Here is a 23,762-nt window from a genome sequence, read left to right as displayed (position 1 = left end):
AGACTAAAAGGAAAGTGTAGCAAAAACATTTACCGAGGAAACATGAAATTTAATGTGAATGCATACAGAGGCGCAGGTATAGCAAAGTATGAAGTGGCCCCCACATTGTTGACAGTAAACAGAACTGTAGTAATGCAAATAAAATTATAACTATTTTATTTAACCAACTAACATCAGTTCTTCTTCCCAATGGAGAACTACATAGTACATCTAATAAGCAGGAAGCCACCACTGTGTTTTTTCCACTACAAAATGGAATAACTTTTTTACGTCTGAGATGCCACCCTCAGCTTTTTTTGCAACTGTTATCACTTGTATGGCAGTAGTGATGGCTGTGAATGTACACCCTTCAGATGTAACATTTAAAATCAGACAGGTGAAGTGAATAACATTGACTATTGCGTTACAGTGGAACATGCAAGGGGTAGGATATATTAGGCAGCAAGTGATCAGTCAGTTCATAATGTTTATGTGTTGGAAGCAGGAAAAATGGGCAAGCGATTTTGACAAGGGCCAAATTGTGATGGTTAGACGACTGGGTCAGAGCATCTCCAAAATGACAGGTCTTTTGATGTGTTCCTCGTATACAGTGGAATGTACCCACCAAAAGTGGTCGAAGGAACAACCGGTAAACCTGTCACAGGTTCATGGGCGCCCAAGGCTCATTGATATGCGTAGGGAGCGAAGGCTAGCTTCTATGTATCCTGGATACATACTGTAGAAGCTGTATCTTGCGCTGAAACACGACTCCATCAGGTCAGCGGAACTGACGCCTTCGGTGACAGCAGGATCTACTTGTTATTGATCACATCAAAGCTATGAACTTAGATGTGATCGATAACAGCTGGATCCTGCATGCCTCTGACCCGCAAGATCCACTGTCACCAAAATCGTCAATCCCGCTCACCTGACATATTCGGGTTTCAAAGCAATATATGCATAGCAACCTGGGTACCTGAAAAAGTAAAAATTATTTTTAATAATGACTAATTACAAAGTTACATTAAACACTATAATACAATGTTGTATATATATATAGAAAGTCTTCAAAGGTGTACATAGCCTTTAAAGGATCTGCTAACATCTTGGTGCCATATACCACAGGAAACCATCCGAGGTCTTGTAGAGTCCATGCCTAGTTGGTCAGAACGGTTTTGGCAGAAAAAAGGGGACCTACACAATATTAGACCGGTGGTTTTAATGTTATGGCTGATCTGTGTATATTCACAATTCTTTCACAATCTAATCAAACTGTGAGGAAAGAATAACTAAAGTCTTTACAGATCCACTGGACAATTATCTGAAGTTTTTCATCTATCTTTATAGATACTCCAAGTGCTTGAGAAAGGCTTAGGGTATGTGCACACGTAGTGACCAAAAACGTCTGAAAATCCAGAGCTGTTTTCAAGGGAAAACAGACCCTGCTTTTCAGACGTTTTTTGACCAACTCGCATTTTTCGCGGCGTTTTTCGCGCCGTTTTCGCTGCGTTTTTTACGTCCGTTTTTGGAGCTGTTTTCATTGGAGTCTATGAGAAAACAGCTCCAAAAACGTCCAAAGACGTGCCCTGCACTTCTTTTGACGAGGCTGTATTTTTACGCGTCGTTGTTTGACAGCTGTCAAACGACGACGCGTAAATAACAGGTCGTCTGCACAGTACGTCGGCAAACCCATTCAAATGAATTGGTAGATGTTTGCCGACGTATTGTAGCCCTATTTTCATAATACGCCTCGTTTACGTCTGAAAATAGGTCGTGTGAACCCAGCCTTAACATTCAGCTGAAATGTTGCAGTAAAAGAGTATAAAGTACTATGATTCTTTAGACTCAACGGACGCTGTTATTAGATTGTTTCTTCCTTGCTCATCTGATGAGTTCCTCCTTTTTATTTTACCTTATGTATTGTACTCCACCCAGGTAGCTAATTTCTGCTGGTGTGTAGTCACCAAACCTGAGCACCATGCAGACCTCTTTCCATCAGACATACAAAGTAGTCATGAAAAGGCTGTACTCATTTTTTTGACCCCTGATGAGATTAAGTAAACAGGTTCAGCGATAAAATTTCCCAATACAATGTCATGTATTGCAACTTTTCAGCAGGCCAATCCAAGAGCTATTGTATTGGCTAGAGGTTATCAATTTGTGGTCAGACATACCCGTAACAGTTTAGCCAATATCCTCTAATGCAGTCAGATTGCTATTTTCCTACATCAGGTGACAGTACATTACAATGCCTGGTATAAAGTCTGCACTTAATAGGCTGCAATAAAGTAAACCAAACTCTGTGTAGACTGTCGTGAGAATTCCGCTCTGAAGCCTGTATAATCATGAATGCAGCTTGGAGCACAATATAGGCTGTAACTCATGATGAGTACAAGATAAGTAATATAACGTATTTACAAAACTAACTTTTTATTCTGAATGATTCTATATGTAAATTGCTAAATATTGCTCAAAGGTAAATATGTACTTTCAATACTGACTAATGCATATAATGGAAAAATGTAACAATAGATTTACTATAAATGTACTTAATATTTCATATTATGATTAATTCTCAATAAAGAAATGGCTTTAAGAACATAAATAACTACTTCATGAGTTAATAAGCTCCATTCCCACTTTTGTTTGTCCTTTTCCATTGCATTTCCCCAGCCAGAATATTCCATCAATTAAAAACACAAAATCAAACAGAAACCTGATTAATCCATTATAAGTCAATAGGATCAGTTTGGATCCATTAGGATCTATTACAAAATGAATCATAATGGATCCTAATAGATCTTAAAACCATGACGACAGTGTGAACTGAGCCCACGTGTGGCAGAATTGTTGCAGAAATCCCTTTGACTGTTCCATACACTTCTATGGGTTTTGTCGAAATCCATGCACATGCTGCAGAAACAACCCCATTCACATGTACAAAACAGACTTTCCAGTTAGAGAAACTTCTGCAAAAAAATCTGCTGCATGCGATCATACCTATAGGCTCTGATCACACTGATGTCATGTCTTAAGGATCTATTAGAATAGGATTCACTATGTTCCATTTTGTAATGGATACTAGTTGATCCTGACTGATCCCATTGACTTATAACAGGTTTACCCTAAGAAAGATATCTGAGCACCTTTTTTATATATAAAAGTTAAAATACGAACAGAACTATAATATATTTTCTCATACTGAATATATTTCAAGCTGCATTTTACAAACTTCACCTATGTGTTTTTCTTAAAGTAGTTACGAGACATCATGAGACTAATCATATTTCAATGACAAACTTTTAGTGCCTGAGTACAGAAAATTCTCCCTTTAAGATGACTTCAGTACTTTCATATCCTTAATGCTTATAAATCACTTTGGGTTTGTCTGTCTTCAGCCAGATGGTGTGATTCAGTAGGGCTAAGAAATTTGCTGAACAGTAGCTCAGCATTTTAATGGAGTTGAGTCCTAGGCTGTTACACACATGAAAATATGGTATCTTCATATTAACATATCCATAAAGCAAAGTTCAAGCTGTCATTAAGGAACGGAATGGGAGATTTCCCATCTGATTTGTTTAATTGTGTAAATTCTTTACATCTAAAAGTGTAATGTTAGGAAGATGGGAACAGTTGGAAAATGATATAGCAATGTTGAATTCATATAATTTCTACCTAAATTAGGGCCCATAGCATTTACTTGAAGAAACCTTGAACTCACTTATAAAATGTTTGACATGCTAAGGGTATGTTCACACGTAGTCAACCAAAACGTCTGAAAATCCAGACCTGTTTTCAAGGGAAAACAGACCCTGCTTTTCAGACGTTTTTTTACCAACTCGCATTTTTACCAACTCATTTTTTTACCAACTCGTTTTTGGAGCTGTTTTCATTGGAGTCTATGAGAAAACAGCTCCAAAAACGTCTGAAAGAAGTGTCCTGCACTTCTTTTGACGAGGCTGTATTTTTACGAGTCGTCGTTTGACAGCTGTCAAACGACGACGCGTAAATAACAGGTCGTCTGCACAGTACGTCGGCAAACCCATTCAAATGAATGGGCAGATGTTTGCCGACGTATTGGAGCCGTATTTTCAGACGTAAAACGAGGCATAATACGCCTCGTATACGTCTGAAATTTGGCCGTGTGAACATACCCTTAGGGTATGTTCACACGGCGGGGGTCCGTAACGGCTGAAATTACGGGGATGTTTCAGCCTGAAAACATCCCCGTAATTTCAGCCGTACCGGCATGTGCAGGCGCTTGAACGCCGCGTCAATTACGGCCGTAATTAGCGCTGCTATTCATTGGAGTCAATGAATAGCGGCTCCAAATACGGCCAAAGAAGTGACAGGTCACTTCTTCTACGCGGGCGTCTATTTACGCGCCGTCATTTGACAGCGGCGCGTAAATATACGCCTCGTGTGAACAGACAAACGTCTGCCCATTGCTTTCAATGGGCAGATGTTTGTCAGCGCTATTGAGGCGCTATTTTCAGACGTAATTCGGGGCCAAAACGCCCGAATTACGTCCGTAAATAGGCCGTGTGAACATACCCTAAGGCTTTTTCTTAAGCCAACAAATTTTAAAACACTCAATTATACATTTTGTTTCTACATTTTATGACCGTGTTGTGTGATATTGGTGATGCATACAGGGCCCCACATTCCAATGGCTGTTTTCTAAATTGCTTTTGAAACAGATTTTTAGCTTTGGACAATCTATTTTTGTTAGACGGCTCCCCTGATGATGAGTTGATCACAGGGTGATTGCAGCTGTTCAATTACCCTGTAGTGCCACCGCTGGGGAAAAAAAAGCATTACATAGTGTCCTCCAGAGCGAGAGACACTTTTTGTAGCCATTCTCCAATCTGTCTTATTGATGAGAGACTTGAATGAGGGACACCCCCTGTATTAACTCAAAATTCACTAATAACAGTCAGTTGTCAATTTTACTATACTCTTTTCTTAAACCATTACTAGTTTATGATTTAAAGCTGGTAACACCTGCTAGTATCAGAAACATGATCCTATTGATATCCATTATTCAATTACACACTGAATATACTTCATATACAAAAGTGTTGTCTACTGCATATAGCAGAATATATCACACACATATATATATATATATATATATATATATATATATATATGTACACAAAGGATCACTGACCCCAACTCATTATTCTGAAGAAAAACAGCTCATTATTTTATTGTTTCACAAAGGTTAAAAATGTCGGTGATCACTGGTCAAATTATTGAAAAAGGTTGATTTATATAAATAAACTGTACTGTTGCTAACATTTTTATAGATATATTGAAAACATTAAAATCTGTCCTGCTCTGCAAATACTACTATTCCTTCCATCAAACAGTATGCAGTATGCTGTGTCACTGAGAAAGAGAAGAAAGGGAGGGACAAACTGCAGCTGCAACCCCTCCTCCTAAAACTTTACAATGTATGCCTACGGGGAAAATATTCCGCAACGCAAGAACTAGAAAAATCTGTCTGAGTTGCAATATATTTTACATAGGGATACTGTAATGGCAGGGGGTAGGGAGACGTACAAGTGAGCCCTAATCTACCCGCTACTCTGTCCCTGCCTACTTGCAACGACCCGCCCTAGGCGACGGGGTACAACTGGGCGGCGGTCCCTGCGCTCAGTAAGTGCACGACAAACACGACAAACATACAAAGGAACACAAGCAAGGAAAAGGGGCCGTTGCCCACGGCAACACCGTGAGCAACCAGAGTGGTGAACGAGCCGAGTCAAGCCAGGAGTGTGCGAGGTACAAAACGAAAAGCAGAAGAGTAGTCGGTAAGCCAGGGTCTGTATGGAGCAGGATCAAAAATAGCAGGAGCTGTAGCTGGGCCAGGAAACCACAAGGAGAGAATCACAAGCACCGAGGGACAGGAAGTGCAGGCTTAAATAGACCGAGGGCGGGAGCTAGCTGAGTCTGGCCAGGTTACGATAGGCTCTCCCACTCCTAAGCCTGCCAGCCTGAATGGTGGAAGCAGGAGTCAGTCTCAGGGATGTATTCTCAGGTGCTGACTGATTAGTTCTGGGAGTTAACCCCGAAGCAGTGCCTGGCAGATCCTTTACAGATACATTGTAGTTTTCTGCCGCATATTTTTACGCTACAGAAATACAAAGTAAGTCACCACGTGTGGCTGCACCCTTACAGAGAACCTGCAGACAGGGAAAATGGAACTACAGGCTGCTGGAAGGAGAGTATGTAGATTTAGTATATCTGTGCACTGAGTGTATGTGTATATATATATATATATATATATATATATATGTGTGTGTGTGTGTATGCGCTATTTGTAGATTTTCACCTTTTTCCCTGGAGTGCTGTCTCTTCATTTTTGAATTCTTATATTGACACGGGTTCCTAGCCTCAACCCAGGAGTGCTGCACCCACTGCTATTGCTGTGCTGCTTTACTCTTTTTTTTTTTTATATGTAAGTATGTATGTATGTATGTATGTGTGTGTGTGTGTGTGTGTGTGTGTGTGTGTGTGTGGTATTTGTACATATGTAAGAGCCAACTAGTAAAATATTTTTCCGGGAGCTAACCATTGGACCATAAGTTTTCCTTTCATGTCTGTTGTTAAGCAATCCACATTTTATATTAGGTTGGAATGTGTTTTCTCAAGTCACCAGTTTATTTTATGCTTTCCCTATGTTAACACCAGCCTGTTTCCAGGTCAACCTCTTCTTTTAGCATTCATTTGCATTGCTGCTTTCCTATTGCCCTGTTTATAATAAATCTCTGTGGACTTTCATTGGCTGATTTCTGATAATTTTATCCATTGCAGATGGTCTGACAGATTGTGTGGATCCTGATTGCTGCCAGCAAGCCAATTGCTTTTCCAGTCCTCTCTGTCAAGGTTCACCTGACCCATTAGACCTCATCCAGCAAAGCCAGCCACCCTTCTCCCAGCATCCTCCAAGACTCTTCTATGACCGCATTAGATTCCTTATTGGCAAGGACAGCACTCATATAATTCCTGGAGAAATCAGCCTTGACAGCAGGTTAGTATGGGATGTTATTTATAACTTAATAAACACAGAAAACCTGACAAACAGGTTGTATATGACTTAAAAGTGCAGAAAATATTTAATTTCCATAGTTACCATTTATTGTATAAAATATTAATGATAATTTTTCAATTTTTCAAAACTATTCTATGAATTGTCTAATACTATATATGAAGCCCTTACCAACATTTGATGTAACTGTATGTCATGGCCAGGAAGGGGGAGTATGGATACTCAGTGAGTGTTAGATGTATGTTAAAGCCGACACTTCACTGTAATGGCCAATCAGCGTCATACAGTTTTCCTCTTCCCAGCCCAGCAACACAGCGTGATCTCAGGATGGAAGCCGAGATCACGCTGGGCTGGGAAGATACAAGTATAGCCAAATTAGCATATTTAGAAAAAAGCACATAAGGTTTTGAAACACAATTTACACTGTAGTTATCAGCATCATAGCGCCTATTAGATCAGTTAGAAGAGAGGGCATTAATAAATAGTAACAGATCCTCTTTAAATCCAGGAAGGCCACTGTCACCCGCCACTCACACCTGTCTCTCACGGGTAGGCTCAGGCATTCTTTCAGGCTGACACTTCCTGTTCTGTAGAGGTCACTTCTCAGCAGTCATCTCATTATCAACACAGGCAGGATTACAATAAAGGTAACACCTCCAAAGCTGGAGGCAGATAACACCGGATCACATCAATGATAAAATAGGGCACAGCTCCCCTCCTTCTCTTCCCTAAATACTGACCACTGTACACATTTTGGAACATACACACAAAATGTATTGACTTTCCCACAGAAGTCAATACATCAATGCGCTACAGTTTTCTTTTGTACATGTAGCTGCTGTAGAGCAATTTCTGAACTGCTGTTCATAGAGCAGCAGCTCAAGCAATATGGCTGCCCCATAATCAGTTATAGGAAATAAAACAATGTACAATTATGAAATAAAAACAGATTAGAAAAAATAGTATGTTTAACCCATAGGCGCACCATGACGCAACTGTTTGTTCCTTGAGGCCAGTGTCTTAGCATTCGAGGATGTACAGTTACTGTCGGCGACATTGTGCACCGGGAACTGGGATGCCAGCTGTCCCCGACAGCTGACACTTCACTGTTGCCGATCAGCGTTTAGTCAATTAACCCCTTAAATGCGGCGATCGATTGCAATCGCCGCATTTTAAGGGTTTCTAGCACATCGGCAGACCACACAATGAAATCGTGAGGTTTGCCAATGGCTAGCTTGGCGACCGGAGGCCAAACAATGGCCTCCATGTCTGCCATGTATGGAAGCCTATCAGGACCAGCCTACTGATAGGAAGTCACTGTGTCGTTCCCGATGCACACGGTCGGTGGCAGTGTTGGTGACAGTGTGCCTCGGGATCCGGGAGGTCAGCTGTCCACGACAGCTGACATTCCACTGTTGCCGATCAGCGTCTCATTGCCGCTGATTTAGGCAATAAACACCTTAAATGCGGTGAGTGATTGCAATCACCACATTTAGGGGGTTTGTTGCACATTGGCAGCCCCATGCAATTGTGGGGGTTGCCGATGGTTGTGATGTCATCCGGAGGCCAGACAATGGCCTCCGGGTCTGCCATTTATGGAAGCCTGGCTGGTCCTCATAGGCTTGCTGTCAGAGTGACTATGACATCACACTGACAGTTGGAATACATGACACTACCTAGGTAGTATAAAGTATTCTAGCAGCGATCAAAGCTGCAGGTAAAAAAAAAAGTGTAAAAAGTAATAAAAAAGTTAAAAAAAAGTTAATAAAAATGTTTTACAAAGGTGCAAAAATAAAAAATAAATTCCCTATAAGTCTTTTATTATAGGAAAAAATGAAAATGTTAAACAACAGTACACATATTTGGTATCACCGCGTTCGTAACTACCCAAACTATAATGTTATTTTTTTCCACACGGTGAACACCGAAAACAAAAAAACTAAAAACTATTCCAGAATCACTATTTTTGGGTTACCAATCCTCACAAAATATAGAATAAAAAGTGATCAAAAAGTTGCATGTACCCCAAAATAGTACCAATAAAAACTACAACCCATCCAGCAAAAAACAAGTCCTTACACATCTTTTTTGACTGAAAAAAGTTATGGCTCTCAAAATATGGTGACACATAAAATAAATTATTTTATAAACAAGTGATTTTATTGTGCAAACGCTGCAAAACATAAAAAAAACTATATACATATGGTATCGCCGTAATCGTACCGACCCGCAGAATAAAGTAAAACTGTCATTTTTGGAGGAATCACAGTTTTTTCCAATTTCACCCTGCAAAGAATTTTATTTTCAGTTTCCCAGTACATTATATGGTACTTTAAATGGTGTCAATATAAACTACAACTCTTCCTGCAAAAGAATAAGCCCTCACACCGCTCTAGTGATGGAAAAATAAAAAAGTTATGGTGTTTGGAAGGTGGGGAGTGAAAAACTAAAATGGAAAAGCAAAAAAGGATCAGTCCTGCGAATGTTAATTAATTTCTAATAAAAAATACAATTATTACCACATGTGGGGTATTGTCATACTCGGGAGAGATTTCGTTACAAATGTTGTGTTGCTTTTTCTGCTTTTATCCCTTGTGAAAATGAAAAAATTCAACATTTTAGTGGGCAAAAATGTTGATATTCATTTTCACGGCCTAATTCCACTAAATTCTGCAAAAAATCTGTGTGGTCAAAATGTTAACTATACCCCTATAAAAATTCCTTGAGGGGTGTAGTTTCCCAAATGGGGTCACTTTTGGGGTGTTTTCACTCTTTTGGTCCCTCCAGTGCATTGCAAATGCGACATGGCACTGAAAACCAATCCAGCAAAATCTGCGATCCAAAATCCAAATGGCGCTCTTTCCCTTCTGAGCCCTGCTGTGGGTCCAAACAGCACAGTTTTACCATGTATGGGGCATTTCCGTAATCAGGAGAAGATGCTTTACAAATATTGGAGTGCATTTTTTTCTTTATTTCTAGTAAATATTACAAATATCTATGTTTTTTCAGAAAAAAGTAGATTTTCATTTTCACAGACTGACTCCAATATATGTAGCAAAATACCTGTGGGGTAAAGGGCTAACTATACTCCTAGATAAATTCCTTGAGGGGTGTAGTTTCCAAAATGGGGTCACTTTTGGGGAGTTTCTACTGTTTTGGCACCACAAGACCTCTTCAAACCTGACATGGTGCCTAATATATAATCTAAAAAAAAAAGCTGGCCCCAAAATCCTCTAGGTGCTCCATTGCTTCTGAGGTTGGTGTTTCAGTCCATTAGCACACACGGGCCACGTGTGGGATATTTCTAAAAACTGCAGAATCTGGGCAATAAATGTTGATTGTGTTTCTCTGGTAAAACCTTCTGTAAAGAATTTATTACAAATGAATTTCTGCAAAAAAAATTACATTTGTAAATTTCCCCTCTACATTGCTTTATTTCTTGTGAAATGCCTAAAGGGTAAGGAAACTTTCTGAATGCTATTTTGAATACATTGAGGGGTGCAGTATTTAAAATGGGGAGAATTATTGGGGGATTCTTATATATAAGGCCCTTAAAACCACTTTAGAACTAAACCGGTACCTGTAAAAATAGCCTTTTGAAATTTTCTTGAAAATGTGGGAAATTGCTGCTAAAGTTCTGAACCTTGTAACGTCCTAGAAAAATAAGTAAAAGGACGTTCAAAAAACAATGCCAACATAAAGTAGACATATGGGGAATGTTAACTAGTGACTATTTTGGGTGGTATAACTATCTGTTTTACAAGCAGATCCATTTACATTTAGAAAAATGCAAATTTTTGCAAATTTTCTCTCAATTTTGGTGTTTTTCACTAATAAATATTGAATTTATTGACCAAATCTTTCCACTAACATAAAATACAATATGTCACGAGAAAACAGTCTCAGAATCGCTTGGATAGGTAAAAGCATTCCCAAGTTATTACCACATAAAGTGACACGTCAGATTTTAAAAAATCGGCTGTGCCACAAGGCCAAAACAGGCTGTGTCCTGAAGGGGTTAAGTACCTGGTTTTAATTAGTAAATAAAAATATATGTCATATATTCCCTTTAATTTCCCAATCTCTGGCACTCATACAAATACACTCTTGGGCCAATTGCATAGAAAGTTAATTAACCATTCATGCCATCTACAAAACATGAACACCTATAGAAAACCCATGACAAAATGAAGAGAACATTCAAAGTCCTGATTCAGTAGAGACCAAGTCGGTAGTGCTTATCACTGAGCCACCATCTCTTCTAATATGGATTAATAGATTGTATAAAAATGATGGGTTTATATTAATATAGTAATAAAATTACAGATTTATACCAATACTATTCATACAAGTAACATAAATATTTCTTATAAGGCTGAATTCAGATGCTGCGCAATTGCCGCTAATTTGTGGTGTGGATTCCGCACTGAAAATCTGCCGCAATTTACAGTAAACAAATTTTCAAAACCCTACCCACATATAGCGCAAAAAATTTGCTCAAAATTGTGGCTATGCTGAGGATTTTCAAATCCACAGGATGTCACTTCTGTTGTGGATTTGTCATGAATTCTCACAGCGGCCTTCACTCTCTGCAATGCATAGGGAGAAATCTGCCACAAATCCACAACAAAATATTCTTGTAACACATGCAGATTTTACAGGGATTCGGCAAGGATTTGCAGTGAAATTTGCAGCAGAAAATATCCGCCTCGTCTGAGTTTCTGACATTTCTGTGTTAGTAAATAATGGCATTCCCCATAATATAACAAAGCTGGGACAACTTTTCTTAGCACTCTATTGTGTTGTTCTTGCGTTATTCCTCCTGGAAATATATGACTAACAACACAGAGGTATCATTCCACTTGTCAATGGGCATGTCCCAACACACTCTGTCCAATCAGTCATAAAATTATTATTATTATCACCCTATTGACAAGAGGAAAAGTAGCAACCAGTTGTCAACTTATTTATATATTTCCTGGAGGATTAACAGAGGAATGGCACAATGCATACTTCTAGGAAAAAAATAATGTGGAATATATATATATATATATACACATACATATATATACACATACATAGAGAGAGAGAGAGAGAGAGAGAGAGAGAGAGAGAGAGATGGACACTGTATATATATGTATATATATATATATACACACACAGAGATTTCAGGAGAGATGAGAGGCTCTCTTTAACCAACAATCGTGGAGTGGCCTGCTTGTATTAACTTGAGTTTTTTCCCATGACTTTGTTAATAGTGGGAGCGATGCTCCATGTGAATAGGGTCTTATAAGACAAAAAAAAAAACATGGCAGGTAGAGGCAATTCTTGGTGGAAGTTTCAGAATTTTTTCTATATACTCTGGTCATGTGCACATAAGTTCACATACTGTATGTTGTATTGATCAGCAATGGACAATCCCTAAACTATAATGTACAGAGTAAATATTAGAGAAAACAATATTTCTATGTCAATTATGTTACAATTAGAATTCATGTCATGGAATTAGCACTTCTTATTTAGTGCTCAGGTCTTCTACCGGAAGGCAGCATATAAAAAACATGGTTCACATACAGAATAAAACAGTAGCCCTATTCAACATAGAGTTAAATCTTTAACTGCAGTGTTGTCTAATATATATATATATATACTCTAATGTGCTGCATAGCATCATAATAGTGTATTTTACATAATCTTTATAGGAAGAAATCAATGTAGAGAAGAAATGCTGCTTATGCAATGCAAATAAATACATTTATAGTGCAGTATATGGCAAGATACTTAAATGCAGATGCACATAGAATAAGAAATTTCACACATCTTATGAATGTTGTAATTCAGCATGGAATGTGAAAAAACTGAGATCCAAAGCAAGTCCGTGTTCACAAGGTATGAATGATGGCAAATAAAATAAATGAATCAAGGAGCGCCAAGATAATGCAAAGAATAATGATGGCTGTGATGGATTTATCACAGGAACTTGGGCATTGCATTATATGTGGAATATTAAACAGCGCAACGGAAAGTCGGCTGGATACAGGGAGCAAAACAAATGAGCCAAGGCATAAAATAATGGTTGGATTATGTCTACTGGTTCACAGTGTGTTCCTGGGCGCCAAAGGTTATTGTACACGTTCATATCTGCAGACTTCTAAGAAGCAGAAAACAGTAGTTAGAATAATTTGGAGCAAATATATAGTCATTTCTGCAAGAACGTGCGTCTAGTATATTGAAAGAATATTATTTTTAGACCCAATGCTCTTTTAGGTTGAAAGGTCCCGGAATCAATAAAAAAAAACTAATTTAATATATGTGCAAAAACATTACGGTCTAACACATATATGAGGTTTCAGCTTCATCGAACTAGGCATCAAGATGGTTGTTAAATTCAGCTTTGAGACATTCGCTGGTGTATAGAGGTGTTATCTTTTCATATCTGACAGATAATGGCAGAATAATTATCTCCTAGAACTCCCACTCTAGGTGCTGCTTTGCTACACAAATGTATTGCTACTGACTGCAATACTTAAAGTAATTCATCAGAGAGAATCATGGGGGCGACTGCTCCAAAATGTATGTTAAAATTATGTGCTTTTACCTATTGCCCTTCCCTTGCTACGCAGAAACACCTCTGTTTTTACAGTTCTTAGATGCTTTTTAACACTCGAATTAGAGTAAAAATTTTCTCACATTCAATAAATATACCTGGAAATATAAGTTCTTGAGTTTCCCTCTTGTTTCACCACATCACTTTTAATTTGGCTATATCTGAGTTACATATACAGCACCTGTCTAATATTGTGTAGTACTCCTCATGTCGCCAAAACAGCTCTGACCCGTCGAGGCATGGACTCCACAAGACATGTTAACGTGTCCTTTGGTATCCAGCACCAAGATGTCAGCAGCAGATCCTTTATGTCCTCTAGGTTATGAGATGGGTCTTTCATGGATCAGACTTGTTTGATCGGATTGAGATCTGGGGAATTTGGAGGCCAAGTCAACACCTTGAACTCTTTGTCATGTTCCTCAAAAGAAACATTCCTCAATATTTTTTTCAGTGGGGCAAGGCGCTTTATCCTGCTGAAAGATGGCACTGCCGTTGAGGAATATGTGTCAAAGCAACATCGATATGAATGTCAGGACTTAAGGTTTCCAAGCAGAACTTTCTTTAGAGCATCAAACTCCTTTCTCCAGCTTGCCTTCTTCCCATAGTGCATCCTGGGGGCCAGTGACGCACAAGCACCCTGCCGTCCATATAATCTAAAAGAAAGCATGATTCATCAGACCAGGCTACCGTCTTCTATTGCTTCATGGTCCAATGTTGATACTCACGTGCCCACTGTAGGTTCTTTCGCCAGCATGGACACTCTGAGCGGTCTGCGGCAACGCAGCCCTAAATGCAGCAAGCTGTGATGCACTGTGTTCCGACACCTTTCTATCATAGTAGCAGTACATTTTGCAGCAATTGGTGCTACAGTAGCTCTTCTGTGGAATCGGACCAGACAAGCTAACCTTCGCTCCCCATGAATAAGACAGATATTTGTCTTCAGTCGGCATCAATCACACTCGTTCCTTTGTTTTTCCTTTTCGGCCAACCTAAAGCTATAGTGTATGGCTAGCTTACATGCAGTTTTTGTGATAGTTTGGATGCAGTTTTTGGTGCAATTTTGTGAGACACAAAGAACATGAGACTTATAAGGGCATGACCACACGTGGCGGATTTCCTCCGCAACTGTCCGCATCAATGCCGCACAGAATCTGCGTTGCAGATTCTGCAGCGGATCTGCACAAAATGTGCAGTAAATTGATGCGGACTAGCTGCTGCGGACTGCGGGAAAAGTACTTCCCTTCTCCCTATCAGTGCAGGATAGAGAGAAGGGACAGCACTTTCCCTAGTGAAAGGAAACGATTTTCATACTTACCGGCCGTTGTCTTGGTGACGCGTCCCTCTTTCGGCATCCAGCCCGACCTCCCTGGATGACGCGCCAGTCCATGTGACCGCTGCAGCCTGTGCTTGGCCTGTGATTGGCTGCAGCCGTCACTTAGACTGAAACGTCATCCTGGGAGGCCGGACTGGAGACAGACGCAGGGAGTTCTCGGTAAGTATGAACTTATCTATTTTTTTTACAGATACATGTATATTGAGATCGGTAGTCACTGTCCCGAGTGCAGAAAAAGTTACTGCCGATCGCTTAACTCTTTCAGCACCCTGGACAGTGACTATTTACAGACGTCTCCTAGCAACGCTCCCGTCATTACGGGAGCCCCATTGACTTCCTCAGTCTGGCTGTAGACCTAGAAATACATAGGTCCAGCCAGAATGAAGAAATGTCATGGTAGTAAAACGAATACGCTCCGCAGCACACATAAGATCTGCGGACTTCATTGCGGAATTTTGACTCTCCATTGAAGTCAATGGAGAAATTCCGCCATGAGTCCGCCACTGCTCCGCAACAGACAGAGCATGCTGCGGACACCAAATTCCGCTCCGCAGCCTATGCTCCGCAGCGGAATTTTACGCCTAGTCTAAACGAACACTGCTAAATTAAAGTGTAAGTCAATGGACAAACGGCACCGCTGCGGATTAACGCTGCGGAGTGTCCGCAGCGGAATTTCAGTGAAATTCCGCCACGTGTGAACCCGCCCTAACTCCTTCCTTTATAATTCTCCTTTTTTTAATCCACTTTTGTCTTTGGCTAAAAAAAAAAACTGCATCAAAACCTGTAGATATGATTCCAGCCTAATTTCTGTCTTCCTTGAGAAGATGGAGGTCAATGGACCTTCAGGCTGTTCCCATATAAACTAGATTGTCAGTGGATCTTGTTTAAATAGCAGATAAAACCAGATTGCAAATTTTCATTACAATAATCATAGAAGAATCACCAGAATCATAAGATTCACGCAGATTTTCCCAGACACTAAAGGCAAATAAATATGAATTGTAATATTACTCTATTGTAATGCTAATTCTTCTTTACCCTCTCCCTCCATCTGTCCTTGTGCTCCGTCTGTGTGTGTCACGGCAATATTGCGATTTTGGCAAAATATTCAAGAACCAGGAGCTGGTAGGCTATCATTTCATGAAGAATAAAGTATTAGGATAATAGACAAAATTTTCTTTAGCTGCACTGTTGTATTGTCTGATTGCTTCTGTCAGTAATAATATATTAGATGAAATATTAGGGAATTGCCAATTATGCCGTTATTATGTAAACTAGCCACAAACCCAAAGTGCACGTTAAACAAATAAATATTACACTGTTATGGCATTATTCTATAGCAATGGCCACTGTCCATTATGATATCTAATGGTGTAGTTCTATATAGACTGTGCTTTGAAGCGAGATCATTTCTATATTTAGATCAAGTTGTATGGGGTCATATATCTTTACAATTCCTATAGATAAGATAATGTTGTGGATGTGGTAGTAAAATGATGTTATTATAGTCCTGAGCGAAATCTATTTCTAACCAGATCTCTCCGTGATAGGATTATGCCTGTAGGGAAGAATTATAAGATATAATAAGATAACATTTGTAAGATAACAGAATGCAGATTTTTGTTAGATTAAACACTTATTTCTGTGGGGCATCTGATGAAAGCCTTTAAATGGAAAGCATCACCTTTTTTTTCTAACTAAACCTAGACAGTGAAATATATAATTTTTTTCTTACCTATTTTTATTTTTTGATTATAGATGTTTTTAATTCTATTTTTTGTACATGATTATGGTGACCGCCATCTTAACAGCATTTAGAGATATACTTAGGTGCCACGTGGACCAAAAGAACCTGTGAACAGGAGGGGACCTATTGACTTATGTGAGAGATTTTTTTAGGCATGTTCTGTGACCTTTGCAGGGGTTATTTTCCAGGAAGGGATAGGAAGGAGCTGTGCCCATCACCTATTGTCTATGGTGGATCCTGTGTTATTTATATAGAGATGTTACCTTTCATTGTAATCCTGCCTGTGATGATAATGAGATGGCTGCTGAGAAGTGATCTCTACAGAACAGGAAGTGTCAGTCTATTGTCAGGCTCAGTAGCCAGAGTTAAAACGAAAAGATTTAGGATTATTTTTTCATATAAATATTTAAAAAATCACCCAAAATTCTTACAAAATATTTTTAACATATAACTTGATTTAAACAATAGGTCATTTTCTAATGGCACATTCTCTTTAATATTACCTACATCCTTTTCCACTCATTGTCTTCCTTTTGTAATTCCGTAATAAACTGAATTTGTTATCTTGAGTATCCATAATATTTTAGTCCAGTTTACACTATAGTCCTTTCTTAGGCCTTTGGCTATTGTTTATTGGTTTAGTAGAGTATTTTTATTGCAGTACTTTAATTGTATGCAAGTGCCTTATACAGTGTTTCCCAAAAACAATTCAATTTGGCCATGATACAATGAGCATTCCAATATATTTTGCTACTGGGATACTTGAAGAAGTGGAAATACATGAAATGGAAATACATGAAAATATATTTACCATTATACAAGTATTTTAACCTTGTGCTGTCCCGCATGATTCTGCTTGGTTAATAGTGATGCAATTGCTAGTTGCCAAACTTTCTAACACGTAAACTGTCCTTGGCAGCTAATCATGTGAAAAAAAAAAACTGAGCTCTGATTGGATGTTACGGGCAACAAGCCCAATTTCTCTGTTAGACAGTTTTGATCAATGAAACCCATTGTGGTTACCAATACCAACCAAGAAATCTTTAAAACATGCATGACAATCATTGTGACCCATGGAGCATTGGTCACCTAAATGTAAGCCACAATCTGAGTGACACCAAAAAAGTCTAAACAGTAGCTCAATGTCTGTACTGTCTGTTTTGACAAGTGGTGTGGCGTATTGTGAGGAAGTGTCGGAGGCTGAGCCAAGCGGACAGTGGACAACCTTTCTCAATGCATCAAGGAGAAAAGCAGTCATGCAGACAGTTATCCTCCAACATGGGCTTTAAATGACGAACACCTTATCTTAAACAGTGCCGCATAGTGCCTATATGTACTTGTAAAAGCATTGTGACGCAAGTTTGTCTTATAGTACTTAGTTGAAGCTGGCATACGTCTTATATCATATGTTTAAGATCTAAAAATGTATTTAACGTAATAATAATTCCTTTTCTTTCTTTTAGCCGTGCCTGTGTAGTGCGAGGTCAAGTAGTAGCCGTGGATGGGACACCATTGGTAGGTGTCAATGTCAGCTTTGTGCATCATAATGACTATGGATATACAATCAGTCGCCAAGATGGAAGGTACAAATGTTTGACCATTTTTCAATCAGTAATAAATACTTTTATTTCTACGTCCATTTCTTTATTCTATAGTAAAACCATCCTGACTTCTTATTACTGTGCCCATTTTCATGAAGTTATTTACAGGTATTTACCAGATATAAATCGCATATAACGGCTTAAAAAAGTTGATCTTTGGCTTACAATTACATGTTGAATATTGGTCAAGAATTAGTAAGAAATTCAAACAACAGTTTTGCTAGTTGACCTCATTCATTTTTCAGAAACATTCATTCATACAGTTCATTTATGAATTGTGAAAAAAGCTGACCCACAATTACTGGCGCAAAGCAACTTATGTTTTCACCAAAGACATTTTAAGGCTTCGTTCACATCTGCGCAAGGGTCCCGTTCTGACATTCCTTCGCAGCTTTTCGTCGGAACGGGACCCTGACTGACGCAAACGGAAACCAAAGGTTTCAATGATGACGGATCCGGTGCCAATGGTTTCCGTTTGTCTCAGTTGTGCAAGGGTTCCTTCGTTTTGACGGAATCAATAGTGTCGTTTACTTTTGGTTTGGTTGTGTCAGTCAGGGTCCCGTTCCAACGGAAAGCTCAGATGGAACGTCGGAACGGGACCCTAGCGCAGATGTGAACGAAGCCTTAATTGTGTTATTTGTCTGAACTAAGCCCAACCTATCTCTTTTTTATTACTTTACACATCAAATGCTTATCATTTATCTTATATTTGTCTATAAATCAAAAGCAGACAGAGACATCAGTATTCAGATAGATTCTTCTATGTGTCAGTTTAGTGTCTTTTAGGCAATTGTCACATTTACACAGCAGTAAGACATTATGCAAATGGCCGTATTATGGATATCTATGGTACGGATCCGTAATAATGAGTTCCTATAGGCACCTACTGTACCTCCAAGTGGCTCTAATTTTACACTGAGATTTTTTCTCATAGATTCTGTGAGAATCAGTGTAAAAAAAAAACAGTGACATCCTCGACCACTTGCTGTATTATGGAGATATCCTCCCCTAGAAGCATTGCTTCACCAGCACCATAAGGCAGCACACAAAGTGCCTACAGGTCTGTGATACAGACCAGTGGGTACTCGGTGTGCCACCATATACGCACTGTGCAATGCAGTGTGTATAGACCCTAAACATGTAATACCATTAAATAAATAAATAAAAATAAATCATCAATCTCTTATACTGTGTGTTTTGGCATCTTTGTCTGTTCCACTCATTGCATCTTGTTTTCATTCATTCTTTTAGTTTTGACCTTGTCACTCTTGGTGGCATATCTATCACTTTACTGTTTGAAAGATCACCTTTCATTGCTGTGAAGAGGACACTGTGGCTTCCTTGGAATAAATTCATTGTGGTTGACAAAGTGGTGATGCAGAGGTCAGAGACAGAGACCCCACTATGTGATATGAGTAATTTCATCAACCCAAATCCAGTTGTTCTTCCTTCACCATTAACGATATTTGCTGGATCGTGTTCACAGAGAGGACCCGTCATCCCTGAACTCCAGGTACGTTCATTGGAAATACACATTATATGAGGTTCAGCAGTTCCTGGACAGAATGATTCATTTAGAATGAAGTTATTTATTTAATTTACTAGGTTTTTTTTAAGTATAAATTCACACCATGTAACTAAATGGGTCCTAAAAGCCTTAGATTTCCTTTTACGTGTCTCTTATTAATAGTCGCCCTTGTCATTCTTGTTACTAAGCAACAGTCTTGGTGCAATGTTAAATAAGTGTATGACCACAGACCATGACACTCATGACAAAACTATGTCCGGGGATGGATTACTCTCAGCAATGAAGCAGTCTGCATTAGTCCCAATGGCCTGTGCCTATGACCTCCCAGAAGACAACAGTGAAGCAATTGTTTTATTATTTCCAGTAGCCTAAATGTAAAACGTTTTACAAAATTTTCTTGATACAAGAAGTGTATTCTCGTATCCATATTATATTACTTTGTAATGCCTGTCATTATGAAAATAATGTCACTAGTGGAACAATTACCCCTGAGAACCCCCAAGAAGTTGACATTGAGTTAATGGTAGCTGTAAAAAACAATGAATCCGGTAGGTGATGGTGTTTGACTCCGATCATATTAAGAACCTATTATGTTGGCGGTTATTAATTCTGGAAACAAAAATTATCAGCAGTCAAACATAACAAGGCCCCCTACCTAACAGGGGCCATTTATAATGCCAGTGTCTTCTTATGTCTTCTTAGGCCGGGTTACCACGAAGTGTTTAAACGATGCAGAATTTCCGCAACCGAATTCTGTGTGGAAATTCTGCAGCATTTACAGTAACCGCAAAGTGGATGAGATTTAGAAAATCTCATGCCCACGAAAAAAATCGCAGCGTAAACGTTAATAAATTGACCTGCGATGCGGAATTAAATTCCGCAGCATGTCAATTTATGCTGCGTTTTTGTTCCGTTGCGGGTTTTACCCTTCACTGGGGATGCAAAAGCTGCACAGCAAGGCAAATGTTACAACTTTTGCGGCGTATTCGCAGCGATTACGCTGCAAAACTCGCAACTATGGAAAAAAAATGCACTTACCCAGAATGCCCTCTTTCTTCCTGCAGTCCGGCCTCCTCGGATGACGTTGCATCCCATGTAACCGCTGCAGCCAATCACAGGCTGCAGCATCTCATGGCCTGCAACGTCAACCAGGGAGGCCGGAGCGGATGTCAGAGGAGGGAGGGGGTAATTATGAACGGCTTTCTTCCGCAGCGGAAATTCCGTCTAAAAAACCACACCAAAATGTGGTGCAAATTTTTTTCGGCGGAATGTTCTGCGGGTTCCAGGTCAGACACTCTGCGTGAATTTTACGCAGTGTATCCGTCCCGTAGGAACCCGGCCTTAGGCACCGGAATCGCTACCTTGTCACCTACTATAAAGATGGCAATTCATTTGTCATTTCTACTTTTCCTCAATAATGGGATTTCCCGGCTGTATGTAAATAAAGCTTAATCCCTGTATAATTGAAACATTATAAATATTGCTAATATACTTTCTGTTTCCATTCCTCACCATTTGCAAGATAATTGTTTGCTGTCAATAAATGAGAACATAACATACGTACCTAGTCCTTCTCTCATCTAAGAAGTGGATACAAAACCCGTATCTCATCTATGTTCTAGCCAATTTTCTGTGAGCTAAACACTTCAGCAGATGCACAAACCTTTCTGGTAGTTTACTACAATGTATCAGTCGGAAAGCCAGGATTTTTAGCTCACGGAGCATTGTCTAAACTGGATACAATTGGAATCACTTCTCAGAGAAGGACTAGCTTCAAAAGCGTTTGCAGCCTGTGAGTGTAAACCATAGTGTTCTTATTCACTGACAGCAAATAAAATTTCTTGAAAATGGAGAGGACTTAAAACGCAAAGAATATTAAAACATTGTGTAACTTTTTATTTTCCTTAGTAATTAAGCATTTTTTTTACACAAAACCCCAAAAAAACTCCAATATCTATAGTAAGTTACAAGTGTTTCAATAGCTTAGTAGTGTACACCATTGAAACCCGAAATGTAATGCTTATTGGAGACTAATTTGGGGTCATAAAATACACTAATCAGGAAGAACATTGAATAAACTTGGATCTAGTAAGTTTTATTATCAGTTGTTTTGAGAGACTTGTCATTTCTACTAGAAGACATTCTCCTTCCAAGCTTCATTGTTTTATTTCAATGTAAATTCAAGTATATTATGCTGGCGGAGCTCATTCAGATCTAGCACTCCACACTGTAACATCAATTCTGTGAGGTGCTACATTGCAATACATATATTTATATAAATACATTTTGTGTCAATAGAAACTAGGGCTCATTCAGACGAACGTGACTAACGTCCGTGTGCTGCGCAGGGAAATCACGCGCAGCACACGGACCGGACCGGATTGATTTTAATGGGGCCGTTCACACATGCAGGAGTTTTCACGCAGTGTGTGTCCGTTGCGTAAAACTCACTGCATGTCCTATATTGGTGCGTTTTTCACGCACCTATCTCCCATTGAAGTCAATGGGTGCGTTAAAACCACGCACCACACACGGATGCCCATCCGTGTGTGGTGCGTGATTTGTGCATCAATTCAATTGGAAATAATTTAAAAAAAAGATGTGCTTTGCGAGTGCTCTAATACATAACGGACCAGATTCATGTACGTTTTTCATGCGCGTGAATCTGATACGCTCGTGTGAAAGTAGCTGATGAACATCTAAACTGTAATAGAATTTAAAAAAAAAAATCCTCATAGATTCCAACACAGAATTTCTTTGTTTTCTAGTACTGTATTCTGTATGAGTTTGTTTCATATCCTTACTGCTACAAAATAACACCCTGAGGAAGTCTATAGAACTCTGCAATCCTTGAGTTTGACCCCTAAGATTTACTTCATGCAGCCTTAATATACATCCTCTTATTTTGACACACTTATTGCTTCTTCCCTTTTATCATCTCCACAGTCAATAACATAAATCTAGGCTGCTGCATCTAGCTACAAATACATCTACTTACTTTTCATCTAGACCAGATGCTAACTAACAGAAAACAGCCAATCTCATGTTTATTTTTCATTCCTGCCATCTAATGCACCACATGCTTATTATTTGTTCTGTTATATTGTACACATGAGAGTACAAAGTGTAAATATATATAATGTATATAGAAATATATGTGTGTGTGTGTGTGTGTGTGTGTGTGTGTGTGTGTGTGTGTGTGTGTGTGTGTGTGTGTGTGTGTGTGTGTGTGTGTCATGTAGGCAATCCTATTGGGTTCCTGTCTAACGCTTTCTTCATTAATAATGCACAAAATATTAAGACCCTTTGGAAAAGAAATAGCATATTCCTCATTTTGTACACGTCTACATAGATTTACATAAGAGCATATTATGCATATTTTGAGATTATGCAGCTAAGATTGTAGTTTATGCAGAGGCAAGAAAATGTGAACAAGAGAAAAGGAAAGGTCAGGATAGGAATTGCTATCACATCGATTATAATTGGGCTTGAAAACAATTCAATACAAGCTTCTTAAAAGCAATGCTAACAGAAACCAAAGCTCTTTACATTAAAGCTCTGGTTTTCCAAATTCAGCCATCAGATGGCACTGCATCTATATTACACGATACCATTTGGAAGCACATGTAACATCCATAGCTGTAAAATATAAAAATTGCTATATGTTAAAGAGGTTGTATGCGATTAGAAATACATGACTGTTTTCTTATAGAACTAGCGACACTATTGTCCCTTAATTGTAGGAAAGAAGCAAAAGGAAAGAACCAGGTGCGACCCGCTTTGTAACCTAATCATAGGGTCTGTTGTTTTTATTGAACTCAAACTTATAATGTGTTTTCAAGGCAGAACACCTCTTCTTCAGATAGATGAGATGTATCTCATCTATTTGAAGAAAAGAGAAGAGTTGTTC

General features: G+C 39.0%; 1 protein-coding gene across 5 annotated transcripts in view; it reads left to right on the top strand.

Moving 5' to 3' along the window:
* Positions 1-23,762, top strand: part of TENM1 (teneurin transmembrane protein 1) — a 570,240-nt gene that overhangs the window by 402,611 nt on the left and 143,867 nt on the right. For all 5 annotated transcript variants that reach the window (XM_075835787.1, XM_075835786.1, XM_075835785.1 and 2 more), the window contains 3 exons: positions 6,802-7,018; positions 18,187-18,306; positions 19,576-19,837. In XM_075835787.1, the coding sequence (XP_075691902.1) occupies positions 6,802-7,018; positions 18,187-18,306; positions 19,576-19,837 (599 nt within the window). The remainder of the gene's footprint in view (positions 1-6,801; positions 7,019-18,186; positions 18,307-19,575; positions 19,838-23,762) is intronic.

This window comes from Rhinoderma darwinii, chromosome 8 (genome assembly GCF_050947455.1).
Source record: "Rhinoderma darwinii isolate aRhiDar2 chromosome 8, aRhiDar2.hap1, whole genome shotgun sequence".
Lineage (NCBI taxonomy): Eukaryota > Metazoa > Chordata > Amphibia > Anura > Rhinodermatidae > Rhinoderma > Rhinoderma darwinii.
This window is presented reverse-complemented; position numbering and strand designations above follow the sequence as displayed.